The 26,858-nt window shown below is 46.5% G+C and overlaps 1 protein-coding gene across 8 annotated transcripts in view; it reads right to left on the bottom strand.

Annotated features, from left to right (window-relative positions):
• Positions 1-26,858, bottom strand: part of PDE10A (phosphodiesterase 10A) — a 1,305,213-nt gene that overhangs the window by 356,256 nt on the left and 922,099 nt on the right. For all 8 annotated transcript variants that reach the window (XM_078648625.1, XM_078648626.1, XM_078648627.1 and 5 more), the window contains one exon: positions 14,722-14,877. In XM_078648625.1, the coding sequence (XP_078504751.1) occupies positions 14,722-14,877 (156 nt within the window). The remainder of the gene's footprint in view (positions 1-14,721; positions 14,878-26,858) is intronic.

The raw sequence follows: 26,858 nt of genomic DNA, 5'->3' as shown, positions 1-26,858 counted from the left end.
GTGTTTAATATTTGTTTTACTGTTTTCTTGTGACTCGGTTCTACTGAGTCACAAGACTGCTGCCAACACTTTCTGGTTTGGAGTGTTGCCAGCCAATCAGAGTGAAGCTCTTGCTCGGGAGGGTGCGCGAACCCCCCTTGGTGCTCAGATATCAAAACTTTCTTATTCTAATTTCTCAGCAAATACTGAATGGATTTACACCATTTAACACAAAGGGCTGTTTCTGAAGCAAGGGCTAGCTACTTTGTTGCCATATTTGGTGTAATTACGTTCAGCAGTTCGGGCTGTAGCTTTGTCTAAAATTTCCTACGGAAATTAAGATGGGAAAAATGCATTTTGGGACACCCCTTTTTTCGCAGCCCCCACTTGACAAATCACCCCAAAACTTTCAAGGCAGAAGCTGACTGGAGCCTGCTACTTTTTTTGAAAATTTCGCGAAGATTCATCAACTGGCGCCAAAGTTATTGGGAAAAGAAAAAAACGCTTTTCCTATGGAAACTAGTTCCTAACTATAACTACCTATTGGCGAGCTCCAGAAGGTATTATATATATACACACATATACATATACACATATATATTTCCCAGAATCGCCACATATGCCACTCTCTTACGTGACAGGTACAACTCACTCGCGAAGGCGATTCAGCTAACAATTGCAAAAAACAGTCCCTCACAGGAAACGTCGTGCACTCAGGGGCACGATATTAAAAGCGTTTTATTTTACCACTGTGCTGCTGACAAACGCATTTCGGCGTCGTTGGCCTTTGTCAATGTCGGCATCGTGTTCATTTCACTTTTGTTTATTCAAACCTTCACCCCTATGTGTTTACGATCAACAGAGTAGATGGACAACATTTTTCAAATAGCAATAGGATAGGCACATACAGCGCAGCCACTTTAGGCTAGTCATTTCTGTCATGTCTGGGTGCTATATATGATAATGTTACTGCCGTTTGTCAGTTGCATACCTGCAAGTAACAATTCTTTGCAACAAAACTAATGATATTTCTCATCATTATCAGATGTAACACTCACAAACAGCTCACATATGTTATTACAACCGTAGTCATTGCGCCCTGTATGGGTATGTTACACAAATATAATCTCCCTTGCCATTCCTCAGCCCTTATTTTTCTGCGAGTGGACAGAGGTCACTCACAGAAAAAGGATGACGGCAAAGTCAGTGAGGAATCTGCGGCTAGTCTCTACCGCAAAGAGTGTTACCGAAGGTAGCTTGTTTTTCTAATATAGACTTCTAGCCACAGATAACTCACATTTTGAACACCTACTAAAGCAGTACCTATTGGAATCTGGCACTGTGGGCTGACTCAAACTAGAAAGTCCTGCAGGACCAGACAGCAAAAGTCCCTTCTCAGCGAACCGGTCAGTTCAGGCAATAGTGTAGGAATGCCCATGTGGTCGTCTGTCAGATGTCTAGGACAGGAACTCTGCATGTCAACGCAGTGGCAGCAGCTTGGGCTTTGGTTGAATGGGCATTCAGTCCTTGCGGAGGCTACTTTTAGCCGATGTGTAGCATAACTTAATGTACAGTATGATCCAGCCGGACATGCTTCTCTTCTGCACAGCTTTGCCTTTTTCGCTCCAGTGAAACCCACTAAGAGCTTATTGTCCACCCAGTGTTCCTTGCTGTCCAAGCAATGGGGTTTTAACGGTCACAATTGCTGACATTAAGCATTCTCAGCAGTGGCGAACTGATCGAGATGACAGAGTTTGTGCGACCTAGCATTCAACAATCCTGCCAGGTGGTGCACCGCAAAAAGATTCCTTAAACGTCTAGCCACTTCCAGAAGTGCAAGGACTTCTGTCACCGAGTCTGGGAACCTATCCTGGCCTGTTTTATGTGGTACCACAGGTCTATGGCGTCTGTGATAACCTGTACCAGCCTTCTTTTGATGGATGGAAGGAGAGGTTCCTCAGATCAAGAAGGCTGAAATGGAGACGGGACTCCACCAGAGATCACATGCCTCTGATCTCTACCTCTCCTAGGTGGGAACCTTAACCCAGAGTGATGGATTGGTCACCAATGACCACTCTGGGTAAAGTAGGGTGAGGCATCTGCTTCTGACCAACAATGGTCCAGTAACCACCATTGCAGATCTTTTACAGTCTCCTCCAAAATCTGTATGTAGTCCGAGAGGCCCCCTTGGTTTTGGGCTAACTGAGACTTAAGGTTCCACTGCAGAGCTCGCAAATGCCACCTGGCGTGCTCGACCAGCAGGATGTAGGAGGCCATCAGTCCCAGCAGCCTCAGAGTCAACCTTACTTAAATCCAGGACTGAGGCTGAAAGATCAGGATCATAGACTAAATATCCTAAACTCTCTTTCCACTAGAGGAAAGTGGGGATTGGGAAGGTTTGAGAAGGTATGAAACTAAACCATGTCCAGAATGGCTATGATGAAGTGAAGCACCTGAGGAGCCAGTCTTTGGCACTTTGATAGTGAACCTCAAAGATGACCGGGGGTTCGCTGTAGTCTGAAGGTGGTTTACGACTGCTTGGGGTGAGCCTGCCTTTAACAGCCAGTCATTAAGGTAGGGGGAAGGCTGGGAGCCCTGAGCTCTGAAGGTGTGCTACCACCACCGCTTTTATGAACCTTAAGGGGCACTGCTGAGACCAAAGGGGTGCACAGCAAACTGGAAATTCACCTGGCCCACCATTAACCGCAGGTAGTACCAATGGGTATAAAGGACGAGTATATAGAAGTAGGCATCCTTCAGGTTCAAAGCTACTCGCCAGTCTCCAGGATCAAGGGCAGATAAGACCTGGGCTAATGTGAGCATCTTGAATTTATTCCGTGTGGAGGAAGGCATTGAGAGGGGGCAGGTCTTAAACCGATGGGGCCTCCATCCTTCTTGGGCACCAGAAATAGTTACCATAACCTGCTTCTGGTGCAGATACCCTCTAGATAGCCACTTCACAAAAAGGGCTTTCACTTCCTGTCGCAAAAAGGAAAGATGATCCCCAGTTAGCTGTTAGAGAATCAGTGGAAGGTGGGGTGGTACTGAAAAAAAAGGTAGAGCAAAGACCTGAACAATTTGCAGGACCCACCTGTCTGATGACCAAATCGTTAAATTAAATAATTTAAAAAAATTCAGATATATATATTTTTTTAAAACAACGAAAAATCCCTCTGCACTTCTTGTGGTGAAGGTAAGTTTTCAACCCTTGATTCTTTCTCTTCATATTCCACCAGTATACAAACTGATCCATAATGCAATACAGATATTACTGCTTTGGAAGTCTCCTAACACACTTATACTGACAGCCCATCTTATCTCATATAATATAAGGGTAACTAAAGTGAAATTTTGGTTCTTAATGCCTTAACCGTGGTGGTTTTTCCGCAGCAGTGCGGGCGTTCTAAAGGGTGGGCAGGGCTGCGTCGGCCGTTGGTCGTGCGCAGGCCGACGAGAGCAAGGAAAGGGTTAATTATACTTTTATCTCTTTTTATACCAAAACGGTTTTTCCTTGATTTTACTTCACAGAGGTCGTTGAATTATTTATCTTCACAGATACTGGAGACATTTGGATTTGAGTAAAACAGACGCTTGGTAATCTACCATAAAATTATATCAAGTTTATTTTGTAATCCTACTGGAAGCAGATTACCTTATAATTGATACTCATATAGCACCTACAAACCAGCAGAAAGTGAATATAGACTAGGTAATAGTAGTAGAACTAACAAAAAGAAGATAGATCGCAATCTTTATGGGTTACAATGATATGATCTGAGGTAACATGGCCCCTGATAACAAGGGGTAGCGGCTCGGCATCTAGCAGCTCGCAAACGCTACCTTCTGGCTGTTTTATGGTAAGGGCACCAACACCGCAGCCATTGGGTGCGCACCGCTCCCTCCTGCCGACCGACTCTCGGCACACTTGGGGGCTGGCCGGTGTGTCCACACACACTAGCAGTGACCGACCATGACCTCCGGTTGCTGGGGGTTTGTGGTGGTTTAGAGGAGGGGTACACCATGTGGTGGGTGTCCGCCTTCAGCAACGAGTGGATAGACACTTCTGCCAGGTGGTTTGCACCACTAACCTGTGCCCCTTGCACCCTGCCCGCTATTGATTTTATCTTACAGGACACCAAATTTGGAGGTGTTCAATTAACTCACCGTACCAGCAGAGGCGAGAATCCCACAATTAGGAGGTGAGTCCCAGCGCGGCATCTCTCTCACATCATGTCTACCACACATTGTAACAACTGGCTCTGCCTAAGACAGAGCGTTTGTTCGGGTGCTGGTTTATGTTTGATTTTTGTGCCTCATGTTACCAACCAGTTACTAACGAGAGACATGTCTTCTAATTTATGGTTGAACAGCTTCCAACTATAAGCTTTTATAATGCACCTGGGATTGACCATCACGCCCCGGTTTCACGTACACTTGGTGTACCTCGACAGCGCATGGCACGCCAATGGAATTTTAAATCATTTTTAATTGTAATAAGTGAATGAGGCGGTTGTATGAGAACAGCATGCAATTATAGGGATGTTCACAATATTGTAGAGGAGAACTTATGTGAACTTATGTACTTTTTTGCATATTGTTTCCTTAGGTTTTTCGAATAGCACTACTGGAGCAACCTGATTTAGTGTTTTCCTATGGACGTTAGTGATTAGCTGCACCATTTAGTGTAGATATATTCAACTTTCACGTAGTAAGTCCTGAAGAATTGCCACGGTATTTAGCAACCAGCAGGCAAGAAACATGTTGATCCCAAGAGATGAGCATAGCTGAAACTGAACCCCCTCCGCAGGGGAGCTGCCACTCTACACGTTTTTAACGAGGTGGATTACCAACCAGAATAAAAATATTATTTGGAATATCTAACCTTTTTTAAAGCACTCACTGCATTTCACTATATCTACACCTTCACGGGCCACACACCCCAACTTCATCATACGGCTAAGGAACAAAAGATCTCTGACAAAGAGCCCATTCATGGGTGCCCGTTGGGTATTCCAGCGCCAACCCAACGAGGAGCAGGTCCAGATGATGAAGTATGACACCTAGCTTGCTGAGTGTGTGAGGACCCTAGTTCCGCAAGTGCGGGATCCCCATATCCCTTTTCCTCCTAGTATTATCCCTCCACCACCACCTACCTGTTGGCGGTTGGCACACGTACCTAAGTTAACTAGGCACCACCATTAGAGGAACAGCATCCACTTTTGCTTAAAAGATTTGACAGGGTACCTATGCTAGACCTCTTTTAAAAGCCCCACTGTCACTCTTTTTGATAAGGAGGGCCCGGATAACAAATGTAAGGTAACAGGCAACGTGTCCATAAAAACATTTTCTTCACAAGGGGGAATGATGCACACCTCCCATAGGATTAGATCATCAATCAAATGGAAAGTGCCATCCCTGTATATACAAGTGTTTTTTTCATAATTAGCAATAAATATGGGTGATGTATGAAATGTAACTGGCAAATTAGGTATTCTGACCACCTCACTGAGGAAGAAACTACTGAGAGCGTTCAGACGGGATCCACAATCACTGTGTGAAAAGGAAAACCATAAATTCTGAAATCACTGGGAAGAAACCCAGTTACCCTCTTCATCTTATGTAAAACCTTGTGGTTTAGAGACATTGGAAGAAAAGGTTATGGTTGTTATTCTGGCCAATGGAAAGAGAGATAGTGAGTTTGCTTCCCAAGATATACTTTCTTTGTCCATGATACAGGAATCAATACTATTCTGGCCACTCGGGTGGCAAACATGACCATTTAAGGGATGCAGAATAAGATGTAGACCTGGTTGAAAACCCAGCACCTTGAGTGAAAAGGGCAGATATGAAAGCAATGCCATTCTCAGAGTCAGCCAAGAACTTCTCTACATTCTTTTTTGTCATCATATCCAGCTCTCCTCTGCATAACCTCAGGGCATTTGAGGGTCAGCATTCTTTCTTTGTATGGACAAATTCAGTGCAAAAATATAAAGGTTAATGTGGTCACTCTCATAGAAGGTAATAGCACAGTTCACAGCCTTGTGCTGAATGCTGCTTTTATGGCTCCCAGACACACTCATTATGTCAGCAATGATTTCTTCAGATTCAAGATCCTTATGAGGAAGAGGTAGCACTGTCATAGTCTGGGACAGGGGGTGTATAACGTTCAATTGTAGGTATAAATGGGGAGATTGACGCCTCAAGTACAGCATCTCAGCCACAGCCGCTAAAACATTTATGAACACAAATGACATAGATGGCTGGCCTAAATGAAAGTGTATTTTGGGAAAACAAAAAGCATATCAACATCTGCCAGAATTTTCTTATAAGTGTGTAAAAGTAGACAAGCTCCAGATCAACAGTTTCAAGAAACTCCCCTCATCATATCAAAGGAATTGGTAAAAAAAAAACTACTGAAGGGAATTAGAGTTGAAGGGGATGAATTGCAGAAACTTAATTCCAACTTTGCACACTTATGCAAGGGCTTGAGAGCCCAAAAGAGAAAATGCTAAATCCATCTTTCTAGCTAACAACAGGGCTATTGGCATGCCTGTTTAGGATGTTTGAATCTATAACTTAAGAACACTCTACCTCACTGGATGTTGGGAGAAGGGAGCTAACACTGGAAAAGGGTCTTCCAGCACAGTTCCAAACTCAGTAGATTTGAGCGTAAGCAAAAGCCTAGTTCCTTTGCTCCCACAGGAAGCCTGATCCCCGACCAGAAAGATAAGCTGGCTTGTCAAAGTAGAAAATCCATCATTTATTGAAGCTGACTGGCAGTCATGGGGAGATCAACTGTGGATAAAGTGCATGCACTAAAGTAGGAATGGAACACACACAGTGAATTCCACTTGGGACTGGTACAAGTAAATCAAAGGTCAGTAACTGCCTAGACTACAGGAAAAGAAGGTGCACCTTCTATGATGTTTTGAACGTTTTGTTTTATGCTCACTGGGTCTATGGACCTCGGCAGAGGGTGATTGAGACTTTATCTGAAGTTATATCCTGGAAGGGGTTTAAGCCCATCCGAAGTGTTCGCTAGCCAGTTCACTGGCAGCCATTCAACACAAAGAAAATGTAAAATATATATAATACCTATTGGCGTTCACCAGTAGGTAGTTATAGTTAGGACCTAGTTTCCATAGGAAAAGTGTTTTTTTATTTGCCAATAACGTTGGCACCGTCTGACGAATCTTCGTGACATTTTCAACTAATGGGGGGGGGGGGGGGTCACCTCAGTTGCTGTTTTGAAAATTTCGGAGTGCTCTCTCAAGCGGGGGCCTGAGGTGTCAAAACACTTTTTCTCCATGTTAATTTCCATATGAAACTGTTGATGCAGCTACAGCCCGAAATGCTGAACAGAATTACACCAAATTTAACAGAAAGGTAGCTCTTGGTCCAGGGAGCACACTTTTTGTTAAATGGTGTAAATCCGTTCAGTAGTTCCTGAGAAATTTGTCAGATATACAACTGATGTCGCGGTGGACCCGCGAACCCTCCCAATCTCGTGCTTGAGAACTGGTTGGGTGCAAACACTTCAAACCAGGAAGTGTTGGCAACCATCTTGTGACTCGGTTGAACCGAGTCACAAGCAAAAACTTTTTAAAAAACAAGAAAAGGGGGCAGGGTAGAAACACCCTGCCCCCATAGACCTGTTCAGCAAGTCCCACAGACACCCCCAGTGCCACAAAAAGCATATTTCTTTTATTTTCGGAGGGGGGGGATTCACCGTGGATCCGCAAATACTTCCGGGGCAAAAAAACAATTGAGCGCGGGATGCCACGCTTCATTTACTCTGGGTCCCCGGGTGGGCCAGGGGTAATTAGAAATAAAAATGCGGGGGCAGTCCCGGGACCACCACCACCCAGGGGCTTTATTCTAATCATATTGCGTGGTGGGGGCTCCAGCCAGAATGTGCTTCTGTATAATGGTAGAGAAAGGGGCCATGGCCTCTAACCGCCTCTCGGCAATCCAGCTGAGTAAGCCTTACTGGAGGTAACAGGAGGGGTAGTTGGCCCCCAAGGACCCTCAATAGCCAAGGATACTTCATCCCCCAACTAGTAGTGCGCCAGGAGGTGCGTTTGCACAGTGGTGGAGAAAGGTGGCGTGACCAGGGAGAGGTGTGGCGCCGCGGCCAGGGCGACTGACGCTGGAATCTGGGGACCACGGTTCGATCCCCGGCTCCTGCGGCAGGTTAGCCCAGCACCATGTGACTCTGGGCAATAACTCGCTTAATCTTCCCGACGGCCCCCAGCGCCTAGAGACCCTTACGGGTGATTGTGCGCTTTACAAATGTGGACTTTACTTTACTTGCAATCAGATCTCAGCTATCCTGTTGTATGGGACTTACTGGAGGTAATAGGAGGGGTAGTTGGCCCCCAAGGACGTCCTTGGAGCCAACTACCCCTCCTGTTACATCCAGTAAGTCCCACACAGCAGGATTGCTGAGAAGTTGTCAGAGGCACACCCCCTTTCTCCGCCACTCTGCAAACGTGCCTCCTGGTGCAGTACTAGTTAGGGGATTCAGCCCCCTTGGCTCCAGAGGGACCTTAGGGGCCAAGAAGCCCTCCTGGTACCTACTGTAAGTCCTACACAGCAGAATTCCTGAGAGCTGGTCAGAGGCCCACCCCTTTTCTCCTCTGCAAACCTGACTACCTCTTAAAAAACCTTAGAAATTCACTGAAAAAAACAAAGGTTACAGGGGCGTTCTAATTAGGAAATGAAATTTAAAAAAACCTTAGATATTCACTGCAAATAGCAAAGGTTACAGGGTCGTTCTAGTTAGGCTGACATTTCACTCATACAAAACCAGAGAAATTCAGCAGTTATAGTTAGCTGAGCTAACTATAACTCGTGCACCTGCCCTGCTTATGACCTCACATATTACATAACTCATGACATGGTCAGTGACATCACTGATGACATCATCATGTAACTGTGTTTTTAAAACGTTTGAGTGTTAAATATATATACACCAAGGTATACTGATGAATCAATGGGTGTATGAGTACCTGTATGGATGATTTAGTGGGTGACTGACTGACTCTACAAGTAAGTGATTATACTTGTCTCGGTGAATGTATGGGTGAGTGACTAGGTTGTGTGAATGTCTGTATCAGTCTGTCAGTTGGTGTGTAAGTGGCTGTATGGGTTGGTGAGTAGGTAAATGAGTGGCTGTATGGGTTATTGATTGGTTGGAATAGGAGTGTCTGTGTGGGTGGGTGACTACCTGCATGGATGAGTGAGAGGGTGGGTGAATCACTGGCTGTATGGGTTGAGTGCGTCTGAGAGGGGCAGTATGGGTGGGTGAGTGTGCAGATGGCTGGGTCGACGAGTGAATGGATGGGTCAGCAGTATATGGTGAACACCATATGTGAAAGGCAGTATAGGCGAGTGTTGCATTATATAAGAGACTGTCTGCGTTTGTCAGTGATTGTGAGAGTGGCTGCATGGGTGAGTGTGTGCTTGTGTCAGTGACTGTATAGGTGAGTAAGTATGTGTTAGTATCTGTATGAATAAGTGAGTTGGGGTGTGTATAACTCTATAGGTGAGTAAGTGGCTGTGTGATTGACTATGGGTGTGTGAGTAGCTCTATGGGTGACAGTGTGTGAGTGGCTGTATGAGTATAGATAGAATAGTGGCTTTATTAGTGAGTGAGTTTGTGTACAAGTGGCGGTATGGGTGACTGAGTGGGTGTGTGTGTAGACCTATAAATCACTGAGTGGGTATGTAAGTACTGATATGGGTGTACGAATGGTTTGGAGAATGGTAGTGTGAAAGTTGGAGTGGGTGTATGAAAGGTTGTTTTGGGGTGTGAGATTCTGTGGATGATGTCATTTGAGATGTCATCAGGGATGTCACGAGTGATGTAATATGAGGCCATAAGCATTGCACTGCAGGAGCACAAGTTATAGTTAGCTCAGCTACCTATAACTGCTGCATTTCTCAGGTGTTGTATGAGTGAAATGTCAGCCTAACTAGAACGTCCCTGTAACATTTGTTTTTTTCAGGGAATATAAAAATACACACCCCCCCCCCCAGCGGAGTGTGTTTGCTTATGGGCCTCATCTATCTGCAACTCGGCAGACAAAAGCTAATCACGAACGCTGGAATACAGTGACAACAGAAGAGCAAGCAGGAGTAATGAAAAACAACAGCTGGGTGAATAGAACAGGGAAAGAAAGAAGGAACATTGGAAGAAAGGGCGAAAAGAAGGAAGCATGGATGAATGAGTAGGTGGCTGAATGTGTATGTGGATGAATGGCAGAGTGGATGGATGGTAGAGTTGCCGAATGGATGGATGGAAGAGAGGATTTATGCATGGCAGGATGGATGGAGGGATGGATGGGTAGCAAAGGGGATAGATTAATGGATGAATGGCAGAGTGGATGGATGATAGGAAGGATGGATGGAAGAGGATGAATGGACAGGTTGAAAAGTGGATGGATTACGGATGGCAGACTGGATAGATGGCACAGTGGATAATGGATGGATAGCACAGTTGATGGCATAGTGGACTGATGGCAGAGTTGATGGATGAATGGCAGCATGGATGAATCAATAGCAGAGTGGGGGATGGGTGGTAGAGTGTATGGATCGATGGGCGGCAGAGTGTATGGATCGATGGGCGGCAGAGTGTATGGATCGATGGGCGGCAGAGTGGATGGGTGGCAGAGTGGATGGATCGATGGGTGGCAGAGTGGATGGGTGGCAGAGTGCATGGATGGATGGCAGAATGGATGGATGGCAGAATGGATGGATGGCAAATTGGGTGGATTGATGAATGGATGGATTGAGGAAAGATTGGATAATGGATGAAAGAATGACTGGATGACAATGTAAAGGTGAATTAGTGGCTATCAGTAGGGGGATGGAAGAGTGAAAGAATGAATAGGTAGATGCATGATGTAAGAGACAAGGCAAATGTTCTGAGGAGGGTTGGCGCACTTGTTGGAGGTATCAGTGTTTTAGTTCAAAGTGGGTGCTACTTTCATGTTCTTGTTACTCCCTTGCGTATATATATATATATATATATATATATATATAGACACAGTGACATCAGCTTGGTTAAGAAAGCCCAGGGGGACTTCTACTCGCTATTGATGGGGTGGAGGTCCTACGGCCTGATAAGCATGGATGAACAGAAATATTTGAAAAACGACAATCCGATTATGCCAGTCCTATACCGGATCCCAAAGGTGCACAAGAATCCAGACAATCCTCCAGGGAGACCGATCATTGCAGCGTGCGAGGGATTGTTGGAAAAACAACCATTTATGTGGATTCATTCCTGCAAGAACATGTACAAAGGTTGCCGTCATTTGTCCAGGATTCCAATGATTTTTTGCGTAAAATTGAGGATATAGAGTGGGATCCTCATTGGTTTTTGATCACGTTGGACGTGACATCTTTGTACACCAGCATAAACCACAAAGATGGTCTACGGGCCATTGAATTTTATTTGGGTCAGAGACAGTTCATGATGGTCGAGCACAATCGTATGTTGTTATCTATGATTTCATTCTGTTTACATCATAATTTCTTTATATTTAATAACAGATACTATCAGCAGGTCAGAGGTGTTGCCATGGGGGCCTGTTTCTCTCCCAGCTATGCCAGTTTGCACATGGGTTACTGGGAGAGACAGGTCCTCTATGGCGAACACTCTGTTACAGCAATGAGGTCTATTGTGCGCTGGTATCGTTATATAGACAATGTGTTTTTTATTTGGAGAGGCACATGTCTGGAAGCTGAGCATTTTATTGAGACATTAAACTGTAACAACTACAATCTTTCGTTCACCTCAGATATAAGTCAGGTACAGGTGCATTTTCTGGACATGACAATCTTGACTGATCAGGACAAACTTGAGACCAGATTGTACAGGAAGCCCACGTCAGGCAATACAGTACTCCATGCCAGTAGCCACCATCCTTCTCATCTCATACGCAGCATCCCCTATGGGGAGATAAGCAGTACGAATGCTCAATGCCTCCTGGCACAGGAGGCTAGCAAAACTAGATTTCTGGCTAGAGGGTACAAGGCTATCCAAATTGATAAAGCTATTGCCAAAGCGAATGCCATATCACGGAGTCAGTCCCTCCAACGTAAAGACACTTCTGGGCCTGCTATCTCCCCAGATCAGTCTGTCAGGCTGATTTGGCCTTACAACAGGCAACATGGCGCACTTAGGAGGATTATCACTAAGCACTGGGATTTAATTAAATGTGACCCAATCATAGGTGAGAAACTGCCAGCTAAACCGTGCATCACCTATAGAAAGGCATATTCTATGCAAGATGCCCTTGTTAAATCTAGCCCAGAGATTGTAACACGCAGAAACTGGTTGGACAAGAGTAAGGGGTTCAGGAAGTGCTCTTCCTGCAAAGCTTGTCAGCATGGGCTCAATAAATCAGAATATGTGGTCCCATTTACTCCCAGTGCTCGCAAGATCAAAAAACAATTGACTTGCAAAAGTGAGTTTGTGGTTTATGTGCTGGAGTGTCCGTGTGCCCTACGATATGTGGGTAGCACCAAGCTACAGGTGCACAAAAGGATACTCCAGCACATAAGGACCATCCACACGAGTGGCCCGGCCTATCCAGTAGCGCGCCACTTTAAGGAGTGCCATAATAACGATAGCACCCTGTTGAGATATTTTGCTATAGACGATGTAGGCCCACTGAGAAGAGGAGGGAATAGAGAGGGTGCCTTGAGAAGATTGGAGACTAGATATATTTTGGAAATGGACAGTAGAGCCCCGGGAGGGTTAAACTCCACGGAGGATTTTTATACCTGTCTTTGAAACATGCAACTGTCTAGTTTCCTCCTGTTTAATCCATAAGGCTACCGAGTGGCACTTCCTTTGGATATATCTGGTTGATCTGATACTCTATACAGCATTGTTGTCCTGATTAGTCAATCGGGCTGGTTAAAACTGTATTTCAAGCTAATCCAAGTCCCGAATATGTCATGCTTGGCTACTGACCATTTGTTGTAACATAGCCCAGGCTTGGGCTATGTGTGTACACAGCATTCAGGAGTGATGAATTCACTTTTTCGAATTATATGATTAATGAGAGGAAAACAAAGTTTTAAGGAAAATGGCTTTTAAAAAAAGAGGGGAAAAAAAGGTATTTCTTTGCACATATCACAGTTCTTATCACTTTGGCTAGTGCATAATCTAATGGGTTGTGTATATTCTAGTACATGTAGAGTTGGGGGAGGCTGCGATAATGTATTGAAATCAAGCAAAGACTATCTCCTCCCCATTCAACCTCAATGACAGACAGATTTTTAGCTTGTGCAAAACAGTTGTTGATTTAAAGATGTAGCGACTACATGGGTTTTGCGAATTGCATTTAAGCAATCAGGCAATACATCCAATGATAATTGTACCTAGTGTAGATAGCGTCACTCAAGGTTGGTGTATATATATTAACTATTAGTGTATATGTACTTTGTGTATGTACTCTGATTTTAATGTTCTAATATCGTGATGTGTACCAATTACTTGCTATTGATATTTATTGACTATTTTAATTCTGTGGTTGATATTAGCACCTTGAATTTTGCACAATGCTTTTTGCACATTGCCCATTTATATTAAGGGGATTATCCCGTGATGTGAGGCAATTATGTTTATATCTGTCTTCTATGTCCATCATTGAATATGACATCATGTGACTATATGTAACCAATGTCGTGACAAATTGATTGGCACTAGCACTTTAAATTTCGCTTCCTCCCCTGCATGCGTCATGTGACCAAGGCCTCTGTGAAGGCCGAAACGTTATGCTGAGGTGCGCCTTCTCCACGATTGAATAAATTACTGCTCACCTGCACTTGGGTCTCCTCTCTTCTTCTGCGCCGTTGGTATCCGTGACTGGGCTCCAGGCGAGAGAAAGCTGAGATTGTTTCATATATATATATATGGACACATATCTAAGGAAACGTGAAAACCGGCACAGCCTGCTGCTTATGTGAAGCCCTTCATCTTGCTACCATGATACTAGTTCCTTCCAACTTGCCTGCTCCAGTATTCCTCTGTAAAAGCAACTCTTATCACTGCCCACGTTTGATCTGCGTCCTTATGGAGCACAACTGCCAGCTCACAAGAGAGAAAGATGAAGTGAAAGCACCTTAGCGACAATCTGAGAATTCTACTTTCTCCTGTTGAGCTTGTAGGCCAACCTGGTGTTGGGAGTCTGGATAGCCTTGGAAAATCGTGGAACATCTGTTCTGGCACCTCTTGCTGATGCAGCAACAGATGCGGCTGATGATGGGGTATTCAGGAGGGAGAAGCAGGACTATCTCTCTGCTGGCACTATGCGCGTCTCTCTTCCCAATGACTGGCCAAGGCTAATTCCAACTCTATCTTCAGGGTTTTATTATATTATCCGAAATAAAAATAAGAAACTGCTAGTTTTCTGGATTATTGTATGTTTGGAAATATATCCAGACCACTGCTATGACAGTATCTTCTCTCAAACAGGAGCAAGGAAAAAGGATTTATTGGTGGAGGGTGACATCATTTATAAGAAACTCAAGGTGCCCAATTCAGGGGGGCCTACCTCTTAAGATAACAGACTAAGAGAAGAGAACAAGGCAATGACTTACCAACAATTCTCAACATCATATTTGCCTTTGACCTTTTCTATAAACATACACCCACATTAAGAACGTGACCATGATTTTGTTGTGCGGTATTCCAGCTCCTGATCACACCTTTATTAGCCTTACCTGCAGGAGGGACACAGTCTGGGAGAAGTGGTGTTGTTCCATGGTGGAGGTGGAATAGAGAGCTGCCAGGGGGTGATCGAACTTCTGTAGGTAGGTGTTGCTGTATCCCCTGTGATCCAAGTCATGACACAAGCAAGCTATCAAAAGACCTTTACGCTACCAAGAAAAGGAAAAATAATAATTTTCCCCTGTCAAACACTGTCAAAAGGCACTTAACCACAAAAGTCAAAATTCAAAACAATTAATATATTCTAAATGCATTCCAAAGTAGACAAGACTCCCATTCTTCCAGAGATGTCTTGGGAAAATAACCCACAAGGAAAATCCTTAACATCCTGCATTGTGAAATGTGTTTTTATTTGCTTGAGATGTTTAAGATTACTCTTTGGAAGTGTGCTTGCAAAATATCTTAAGGATGGCAACGGGAAATTAAGCTATTGCACAATAAGGAGCAAATATTAAAAAAAACATTTATGAATACAAGTAGTAGCACTACAGGAGTATTTTTAATAACCGTCTATCCCCTTGTGACTTGTCCCAAAACGTCAAACTCCCTGTTCATAAAAGTGCAAAGGGAGTACTCCTTTCTATTTGTACAATTCTACATGAATACACTGATGTAATTCCCTTTTTAGATGTGCTGGACTATATTAAAAAAGATTAGCAAGAGAAAGTCTTTCACTATAATTATTACTTTAAAAATTCCAAAATACCTTTGTGGATATTTTTGGGTGCACCCAAGCAGTCCATGTTGTCTGGACACACCACATACGGGTGGGACTGAAAAACCCTATCACAAGGCCTAAGTAAAATGTTTCATTAAAAATATGGCTGAAAGGAGGTGGCTTGGAGCTGCCCTCTTTGGCCGCTTAAGGACCGAGCTCCCAAGCAGTGGCCAACGATGGTGTGGCAGTGACCGGAGTGGTGGTGTTGGTCTCTCCTCCATCCACCTTCTATATGCTTGCATAGGGACATCCCGGAAGATGGTGGACAGCCAGTAGTGGGCCTGTGTCCAAGACGCTGCATTATAGAGTGCCTGCTGCTCCTCCCATGTAGTGTGCCCAAGAGGCCCGGAGGCCTATGGGCCCAGCCATATTGAGGGGAGCAGTATAGCCCCTGGTAAAGCTGTGTGGATCCCGGTGGCAGTTGGTGTAGCATTTTTCTGTGGCCCACCCCTTTGTTGGAAGGTTCGGAGACGCCGGAGGTTGGCCTGCCCGAGGCACACATCGCTGAGAGACCTTGGCTTCCACAGTGTGTGGCTTCCGGGACCAGAGGGCTGTAGGGCAGAGGTCTTCAATCTCTGGGGCGTGACCCCCAGGGGTCGTGGAGTCTAAAATGAGGCTCTTTGTTTTTAGATACACATCTGACCACGCCCCCAGGCTCAAGGACCTTTGGTAGGCTAAACGCTGTTTAATATTATTTCCCCCACCGTAAAAATGATTTGCTGTGGGAATTGGGGGCATTGGTATTCGGCGGCGGCCGCCATCTTGGAGCGGACTCGCGCGCCAAGGGCTCATTGGAGAGCCTATTTAAAGTCGCTCCCCCACGCGCAGGTGGACGCCCTCGCTTAGCCTGAGTCGTGCCGGAGTCCTGCCCGTCTGCGCCCGTCAGCGTCCCGGAGGCGTTAGGGCGGTGGAGGACTGCGTTACGGCCGGCGGCTGAGGGAGGATGCGCATTTACTCCTCGGCGATGTTGCGTGCCTTTCGGACTTTTTCCTGCTCTTGTCGCTCGGTCTTCCCTGGCCGCTGTAACGGCAAGAGGCGCTGTCCGGCCTGTGGCTGGTCGCCCACGTGGACTCCGGTCAACGTGCACAGACCCCCTGAGGCTTCGGTTAAACATCTGTGCCTGTTGCTGAACACAAGGTCGTTGGGCTGTCATGCTCTACACTTATTCGATCTTCTTGTGAGGGAAAACCCGTTGTGTCTTCTCCTTACCGAAACTTGGTTGGGAGAAGCGTCGAACCCTGACATTTTCTCTGCTATTCCTCCGGCCTATAACATCTACCGGCAGGACAGAGAGAAGGGCAGGGGCGGCGGGGTGGTGGTGGTGGTGAGGAAGAGTGTCTCATGCTCGGTTCTCCCTCCGAACCCCATTGGGAGCTCGGAATCCATTGCCATCACGCTTAGACTGTCCCCGTCCCAAGCACTGAAGGTGCTGTTGGTCTATAGGGCGCCTGGCCCCATGGGCTCCTTCCTGGAGGATTTGCAGGTCGCCATCTCTGAGCTGGCATTGACCACTCAGCACTGTATTGTGGCGGGCGACTTTAACGTCCATTTGGATGCGACAGTCGACCCGGATACAATTAAACTGCTGGATATAACATCTCCGCTGGGTCTTGTCCCATACGTGGTGGGTCCTACGCACGAGAGAGGGCACACTCTAGATCAAGTGTTCTCATCAGTTCCGGTTGCTGATGTAGAAACCCTGCCTGTGCTCTGGACAGACCACAGGTTGATCAAGTTCTCGGTGGCGGAGATTGGGCGGCCGGGTAATATTGCCCCCGTGTTACCTAGACCAGCTTCGAGAGCGCTGCACAGAGTGACAGCCGATATGCTGGAGCAGGCGCTCGTGGAACACCCCTGCCAGCTTTCGGGTGTTCTGGAAAAAGACACGGAGGCCTGGCAGTCGTGGCTGACCGAAAGGTTAGACGATCTTGCCCCGCAAGTTGCCCCTCGGTCCACGGTAGCACGGCGATCTGCGCCGTGGTTTACTGAGGCGCTGAGGGTGGCTCGCAGCCAGTGCAAGGTTGCTGAGCGGGCCTGGCGCCTTCGGTATAACGGGGAGGCCAAACTTGCCTATAGGGCGGCTATCAAGGCCTATCATCTGGACATCTTGGAGGCCAAGAAAGTATATCTGGCTAGGAGGATTGAGGCAGCGGCGAACTCCGGCAAGGAGATCTTCACGGTGGTGAAGGAGTTCGCGTCTCCCAGCTCCCAGACACCCCTGTTAGTATCATCGGAGTCGTGGGCTTGTGATCTTGCCAGCTTTTTTACAAATAAAATCAAGGCGATTCAAGCCTCCTTCTCGGAGAGCACCGTGGTTAGTGATTGCGGCCCCGGGGCGGGTTGCGAGCTACCGCCTACGCCTGTCGCTGTTTTGACAGATTTTCCTGCTGTCACGAGCGAGGCGTCGCTGGTGCTGCTTGCCAGCCTTAAATCATGCTCGCCACTTGACCCCTGCCCGGCCAGATTTTTGGCTGAGATGGCGGCTGTGGTGAACCCTTTGGTCAATCCTATCCTCAACGCCTCCTTAAGGGAAGGGAAGGTGCCTTGTACCTGGAAGAGGGCGATGGTTATTCCCCTCTTGAAAAAGCCAGGTCTTGATGCTGAGGTCCTGGCCAATTATAGGCCGATTTCACTCTTGCCGGCGTTGGCTAAGATCACTGAGAAGCATGTTCATGGCGTCTTGTCGAGCTTTTTAGAAACGAACCATCTGCTCCATCCTTCCCAGTCCGGATTCCGTCCTAATTTTATACGGAAACGGCACTGTTGGAGGTCTCTGAGATCATCAGGGAGACTTTGGATGTTGGTGGCAAGGCCATGCTAGTCATGTTGGACCTGTCGGCGGCCTTCGACACCGTCCCTCATGCGGCGCTCCTCGCCAGGCTTCATGACATCGGCATTAGGGGGACGGTGTTCAAATGGTTCACATCTTTTTTGGAAGGCCGCCGCCAGACGATCTGGGTCTCGCAGCGCTCCGCCGAGATGCCGCCTTTGGGGGTTGGGGTTCCACAGGGTTCTGTGTTGAGCCCATCATTATTTAACATCTTTATGACCCCTCTGGCGGCGGCGGTGGAGGCGTATGGGGCCCAGATCGTATCCTACGCCGACGATACGCAACTCCTCTTCACATGTGGCAAAGATCAGCCATTTGATGGAGAGGGTATTCGGGCCTGTTTGGCCATGGTATTTGATTGGTTCCAGCATAACAACTTGAAGGCCAATTCCAGCAAATCTGAGGTTCTCTTTTTTGGATGTGCCACTGACCCTGAGTGGCGACAATGGTGGCCGGTTGAAATGAACCCCCCGGCTCAGTCATCATTGGTTGCCAAAAACCTCGGGGTTAAACTTGACAATAAATTGTCATTGAGAGCCCATGTACTTGGTCTGGTGGGCGCCTGCTTTGGTGTTCTGAGGATGCTCCGCAAGTTTCTTCCATTGCTTTCTGCGGAGCATAGGCGGATCACCGTGCAGGCGCTCATTGGATCAAGGCTGGATTATGCCAATGCCCTTTTCCTTGGCCTCCCAGACTACCTGGTCCAGCGTCTACAGGTTGCACAAAACTCTGCTGCCCGCGCGATTTTCGGCCTGCATAGGCGATCGCGAGCCTCGGGGCTGCTTCAGAAGCTTCATTGGCTGCCTATCCGTAAGCGGATTATGTTCAAATCCCTTACGTTGATGCACAAGGCACTGTTTGGCCCTGGGGCCGGTTATCTACGGCGCAGGTTGACTTTCTATCGCCCTGCTCGCCTACTGCGCTCTGCAGCTCTTTTTACTGCCGTGGTTCCTCGTGTGCATAAGGCCCGCACTGGAGGCCGCTCCTTTGGCTTTAAGGCACCCCAGTTGTGGAACTCTTTACCACTGGCGTTACGTAGTACTCCTAACCTGCTTCAATTTAGGAAGAGCTTGAAGACATGGCTTTTTAATGCTTAGTTGCTTTTTGGGGGGTTTCTTTTCTGTATTGTTTCGTGTTATGTTATTACACACTGATTTATTTGTGGAAAGCGCCGGGACACTCTGTCGGAGTAGCCGTGCGCTATATAAATATAATTTAACATAACATAACATAACATAACATTATGGTTGTTGATGATGAGGAGTACCAGGCTCTAGAAATTCTTGTCAGGCAGGGGGGGGTCCTTACGCCTAAAAATGTTGTCAAGGGGGTCTCCGCATCATAAAGCATGAAGACCTGTGCTGTAGGGTGTCCTGGAGGCCCAGCCACATGGCGGGGACTAATATGACTGCCGTGAGGGTGGTAGGGCCCCGGCAGCCATTTGTGTTTCAGTTTCCATCTTACTGCAGACTGATGAGGAGCACCAAGAGCAGGGGCTGGGAACCCAGCGTGGGCCCTGCAACAATAGAGGAGCTGGTTCCTTCTGTGTCTGGCCACTTTCCACAGGTACGGCAGGAGGAGTACGTGCTCGTGCCTAGGGCGCTGCAAATGGATCACCCGCCCCCAGCGGACATATTGGTAGGCCCACCACAAACTACATGGGGCCATTAAACCCCAGATTAGAACGTGGGGGACTGAGGGGACAAGCATGTAGCACTTGTCTGTGGTAGCCAGGGGTGGTACACTATTGTTCGTCCTGAAGTCACCAAGCCGGAGGGAGACGGTGCCTCACAAACAGAGATCCGGGCAGCGCTCCATTGCCCCTACTGGTAGACCTGGAAACTCAGGCCATAAAAGAGACCAGTGCACCCTGGAATTAAAATTGAGTTTCTCAGGAGGTGAACTTGCTTAGGGATGATCATAAAAAACTGGCAGACAGAATAGAGGAAGTTGGAAGTACTGGAGCGAGAGGGAGCCGCTCTCTCGCAGATAAACTGACAGATGCCATGGGCTGCTCCCGCCCAAAGAATGTCCGAGTGGTCGGGGTCCCGGAGGGGCTTGAGGGCCCCAGTGCTGAACATTATTTGGAGTGGTTCGCATCGATGGTGCTGCAGAGGAAACACTCAAAGTGGTTTACGGTGGAGCGGGCTCACAGAGTTACCGGATGGCTGCCCCCTTCTGTAGCCCGAGCGCATGCCAATGTGGCCAGGTTTATGAGTTTAAGACAGGAACTCGATTCTCATCTTCCCTGACTATACGATGGTAGTCAAATGACAAAGAGAATCCTTTTGTACAGTTGAACAGCACTTCCATAAGTGGGATATCCGGCATGCTCTCCATGTTCATCTGAAGCTCCGTGTTGTGGATTAGATTGAGACTCCGTTTTTCACAGCAGCAGAGGCAGTCAGACTGATAGGAGAGGCAGGGGTACCAGCCACCTGACAAAGGGGAGGAGAACCAGAAATCAAAATGGCAGGAACGGAAAAAACGCCAGAGCGACACAGAGGCGGTCGCCGCCCACACCCACAGGGTGAAAGGAGTGGCAGATCTCTAGCGACAAACTTCTCTGGAGATTACCAACTGGTGGAAAGCCCTAGTCACAGATCTGGGGAGGAGGGAGGGGGTGTCTTCAATGGAGAACCTGGTTTATGATGAAGACAGTGGCCTCGGACTACTCCCCATGGCCATCCCAATTGCAAAGCAATTTATCCGACGGGCTCTGCTGTGAATTGGGGAGGGGGTGGTGGCAGCACCGGGTATTTGGCCCTTACCCCTGATGCAGGCTGGGGGTGGGTTAGATTAAGGTAATCCAAGGATGCATGACTCGGGGACCAGCGGAAGTCCACTCAGCGATCTGCATGAGAGAGTGGGGACATCTGAAATGGTACGCGACAGGGCTGCACCTTATCCCGGATGTTGTTTGCCATATCCATAGAGACACTAGCTGTCTGGATCAGGGTGGACGCCCAAGGGTAGGGCTGGAGTGAATTGTAGGAGGATCAGATCTCACTGTTTTACGGATTTGGGTCCTGCATTATACAGAGGACCCGGATGTCTCCATAAAGTGCCTGGAAGAAATGTTCACTATTTAAGGCGCTTACTAGAGGTTGAGGATTAAAGGGGAGAAATCCCCTATTTTCCAAATAAGGGGGTGGTCAGCAGGGGCGCCATTACCCGTGCCGCTGAAGGTGGAACCTCTGCACTTCAAATATCTGGGTATATGGGTCTCCAGAGAGGGCTGTACACATTACACGGACAATGTTAGCCTCCTGCTGTGACGACTGGAGGCGGACATAAAACATTGGTGGGCCCTGCCACTATAACATATGGCGATGCACATTTAAGATGATTGTGTTACATAGATGTACCTACATCTTGCAGCATTAGAAGTATTATGAAGCAGCACAGCACACATCATCAATGAGTGGGCATATGCCCTGCTGATGGATCCCATGTTTCGGATGGACCAAGGGGTACTAGGGGAGGGGGGTTACCTTCATGTTAGGTTGATTTATAAAGCGCAACAGCTTTCCCAGCAAAGGGGCGTCCCGGCCCCATATGGGGGGGAACATACCACCGAATTTCCCCAGGTACTGCCATTGTTATATCCGTTTGGCGCAAATTGATCAGGGAAATGGGGTGGGAAAAGCGATTGACACCACAAATCCCATTATGGATGGGCGCAAGGCTATATCCCGTACCGTACTAACCAGGTTTTAAGAAATGGAACTGATTTGACTCTTGGCCTGGAGGATATGTGGGATGCTAACGGGGTGGTTCCATTTACATACTTACAGGCTGAATATGATATAGCCACCACCCAGATATTTAAATATTTACAACTAAGACACTCCCTGCAGGCCAGGCCGGGATGCCCAAGGACAAGAATACAAAGGAAGGCTCTCCATTGGAGCGACGGCTGCTTGGATGTCATATGCTACACTGAAAAGAAACTAACAGGGGGAGCAAACTCGATTAAGGGCCCGATGGCAGCACAATATAGAGGAGTTGGAGGATGAAAACCGGGGGGACAGACCCTAAACTTTCCAGAGCGAAGTGGCCATCAGGGCCAACTTCCATCTCATCCAATTGTAGCTACTGCACAGAACATATTACACAGGGTCGTAATACAGAAGATAGGTAGGGCCTCAGACGATCATTGCATCGGACAGTGTGGACAGCGGATTACCTTCTGTCATACATTGTGGGGCTGCTCAAAACTCTAGCCCTTCTGGGAGGAAGTAATATGTCCCTGGCAGAATTTGCAGGAATGCCATTGCCATTGTTGGCATCAAGACTGCTTCAAGGGGTCCGGACCGATTTGGAGGTTACTTCTTACACTAAGCCAATAATCAACCTGGGCTATATTATAGCAAATAGAGATATTGCTAGACACTGGAGCAATCCTCACTGCCCGAGGCTAATTGAGTGGTGAGAAGGAATGGAACTGTGCAGGATCAGGGAGAAAGTGGGGTATGAGAGTCAGGGATGCATGTGCAAACATGGGAAAATATGGGGACCTGGGCGAAGAGGGTTTAGGCATCTGTCCAGGGGAAGGACAGTTCATGGTGAGCAACAGGTGAGTGGGGGAACGCCCTCCAGATTAATGTAGGATTGTGGGTTGTACCGTCAAGACTATGGGGGGAGAAGGTTATATTGCTGTTCCAATAGTCTATGTGTGAGAAAGGGGTAGTTGGGTGAAGGGAAGAGGACGGGTCATCAGTGCTTCATAATGCCTGTTGTGTTAGCTTTGATTTTGTGTTCTTTTTGTGAGGTATATTGCCTTTGGCCTTTAAAATCAATAAAATGTTGTACAAAGAAAATATGAACTTCCCATCTTTAAACAGGTTTACATGATTATTCATGCTATTTCAGGCCAATAACCTCCTAGCTCCAGATCTTTTGAAACTAATAACATTTTCTTCATTATATTTAAAGTACAATCTATGGTTATGATAGTATCTTAAAGTGTGGGTTTAGAGAAAAATATTGGTGCCCTGTACTTTTTTTTTTTAAACAAATGAAGCACTATTTAAAATTATTACATAAATTACACAATCCCTGCAGGTTCCAATATTCTTCAAGACTGAAAGACATTGGATTAGAGTAGCACAACACCACCTTGCTTCAGTAATGGCTTCAAAGGCAGACCATCCTGGCGGATCCACCATAATTGTACAGAATGGCTGCCACCAGGCTTTAAGTTAGCCATGTTCCTCTGGGTCTCAGACACGGTAGTAATTAGAAACGGGCATTGTCCTTAACTTTACAGACAAAAACACATATCCATTTCTGAATAATAAGTGAAAAAACATTAAGGTAATCCATATCATTCCGATCTATACTTTAAATGCTTTACGTAATCCTGCATTGCCTAGGAGTGTTTGCTTTTTCCAGAATGTTGCGTTACATTATTCTTTTTAGGCAGGATATGACTTTTGCATAGTGCATACTTTAAACTTAGTGGCTTCCAGGTGTTTTTAGCGGGCTACAACGGAGTTGCGGCTGAAGGCAGTGCGAGTTTATCACAGTGCCTCCTAGTGGGTAAAAAAGGCTTTCAAAATACACAGTCATCCAGTCCTTGGCCTCTGCAATGCGTACAGAGCAATGGTCACCTAGGCCCATTGCAGGTGAGGTTCTAAGCAAATGTGTATGTATGGTGGCACTCTGGGAATTTTAGTTTACATGTTAAAGCCACGCCCTTTATTATACATGCCACACCCCTATAGCCCCCTCATCACCAAACACTCTTTTCTCCCACTTAAAAGGCCTGGCTGCCACCATAGGTTAAATACCACCACTCAAGGCAGGCTAAAAGCACTGCTCTAGTCACTCACACACACAACACCAAAATGCTCCTCAGATGTACCACACTGAGAATACAACATCCTTACAACCAACAACTCTCTCTCAGGGTAAAGCTACCCATCCAGCAGTGCACTCCGGCGCCTCGCAATGGATATAAAGCACTATACAAGCGCATTTACGTTTAAAAGTACGACATGCAAAGCATCAATCATGGCTCTCTTACAGATGCTTTTCTAGAAATTAACCCCACACAGAATGTGAGCCTTTTCTCGGTTGCCCTGGGTGCCAAAAATCTATTTCTTAAATTTAATATAGGACTTAGCCCTTTTTATCCTTTACCTCAAAATGGCATTCTAATGTTAGTGAAAATACTGTGTGCCGGTATGCCTGCAGGCAGAAGAGTCCTTAATGGATTTTATCTTTTTAGACCCCGGTTACAGCCGACCTAGGAAAACTTGTGTTATATTTAGCCTGTCTCTTTTCTGTCTGTGGGCTTTCATTGTCACCCACATGATGTCACCATTAGAACCTTTGGTGACATCATGGAGTGTTGATGGCTTAGCCTGGTCTCAACTGGCAGTTGGCACCAGGCAGGCTGAGTGACAAGGAGGTCACTCCTGGTGGGTCTCTTTTATATTAACATCTTGAAGACTTGACCTGAAACCTATGTTGAATAAAACAACCTAAGTTATACCCGGCTCCAGACTTCTATTTACAACATTTTTGGCGACGTTTGGAGAAGCGTATAAGAACCTACGGCGTGCATTTTGATGAAGAAGTAAGCAATTTAAAAGTAATGAAACTGGAATTTGAGAAAATTAGCCTACAGCGTGCGAGAAACAGAAAGCGAAGAGTCTGGGTTTAAAAGTAAAAGGAGACTATCACTGCTGAAACGGAAAATAAAGGAAAGAAGCACCCTGGTAAGTCCCCCCAGTGTCCTATCTAACGGACGGCCTGCAAACCCAGGGTGTTAATTTGCATGAGCTTAATGTTGTGGCAGAGTTGGCGAAGTTCACTAGTGTGTGAAAACGCAGACATCGATACTACGTGCAAATAGTGATTGAAAGACTGTTGGGATGTTAATTCAGCAAGCGCTTGTGGGTGCTGTTCAGGGCTGTAATCGCTGGTTGTGATCGAGCGGCTGAGACACGATTTGAAAAGGAAAAGCACCGTGAGGGTACGAGGAAAGATGAGCATCAGTTTGCTTTTGTAGAGGGCTGTCAGATCGTTAGCCTGAAAAAATTGAAAAGGAACAGCACGCAGCGGATTTATTTGAAAGCTGAAGCGGAGTCATGTGAAAATTTAGTGTCAGCACGTACTTTGGGAACGTTTTGACTAACATTATTATAACTGCACAATGGAAATGCGCGATTGATACGCAACTGTCTTGCCATTTTTTTGTTTGTTTCAAAATCAGAGCGTAACGCGTGAAGCTTACCTTTGCCGTACAGCTCATTATGACGTAAAGGAGTCTTGTTGTGCCGCACTTGCACGTTTAGGGCAGCGACGTGCCCAGAGCCACCCAGCGCTACGCAATATGCGTGCCGCCATTTTGCGCTGATGTTAGGGTCATCACCATGGGAACGAGTCACATCGCGGGACAATAATGTATATGGACAAAAGCAGTGAGACATTCGGAGAGTTTATAAGTCTTTTGCAGCTACATCGCATGGGGAAAAATGTACTTTACCATAAACTTAAGCGCTGATGAGGATTTTATGGTGTTCTGCAACAGCTGACATTGTATGAACAGTTATTTCTTCTTCTGAGGTGAACTCGGGTGTGAGACCGCTCACCGGAGCATGGTACTTTCTCTTGCATTATTTTGCTGGCCAATGTAATGTTTGTCTTGTGTTTCTGGGGTGAGTGTTGAGGGGTTAGTCAGTGGCGTTTGTTGTCGTGGTGCAGTTCAATTTGGGGTGGTGTCTATTTGTTTAAGTTTACTTGAGGGTGAAGAGTTCCTTGTGGTAGTATGTCTCGTACATGGTGAGTGCCCAGTGTAGTATGTTTTAGGTGTGGTGTGTGGCAAGAGAGTGATGAGTGACGCAATTTTGTGTTTTTGGGGTGGCGTAAAGTTGGGTATTAATGGGTGGTGTGTGCCCTTTAATTTTGAGATGGAAGTTATTGCTCGTATGGTTTTAGAGATGGAAGCTGTATACTCAAATGATTCATGAAGTGAGGTGCATAGGACTAGTTATGGAGTTGTGGTTCATTGGTGTTGTTAGTCTATTAAAAGGTTAGTTCAGGGGTGGTAAATACCCCATCTCTTGTGGAGAGTTTTTCATTGCATATTTGGGGGCGGAGAAATAGCTACTCCAAGGTGTGGTTTATGGGGAGAGTTGTACCCCGCTACGGTGCAGAGTGTTTTTTTTAAATTTGAGGGTGGTGAGTACCCCATTAGAAAATTGGGGGCGGAGCAATGGCTACTCCAAGGTGTGGTTCACGGGGAGAGTTGTACCGCTTTACGGTGCAGAGTGTTTTTTTAAATTTAAGGGTGGCGAGTACCCCATTAGAAAATTGGGGCGGAGCAATAGCTACTCCAAGGTGTGGTTCACGGGAAGAGTTGTACCCCGTTACGGAGCAAAGTGGGCTCCATTTTTGTCACAAAATCAATTTGTGTTTATGTTTCCCAAGGAAAGGGGATGGGACTTGGGACTAGTTGTATTTTGATTTGTTAGTTCTTACCTTTGGGACTTGTTACTGTTTACCTGAAGATGTAAGGTAGTGCGAATGATATCTTAATGTTCTACCTTTAGTATGAGTTATGTACGTTT

Source organism: Lissotriton helveticus, chromosome 6, assembly GCF_964261635.1.
Source record: "Lissotriton helveticus chromosome 6, aLisHel1.1, whole genome shotgun sequence".
NCBI classification, from domain to species: Eukaryota; Metazoa; Chordata; class Amphibia; order Caudata; family Salamandridae; genus Lissotriton; species Lissotriton helveticus.
This window is presented reverse-complemented; position numbering and strand designations above follow the sequence as displayed.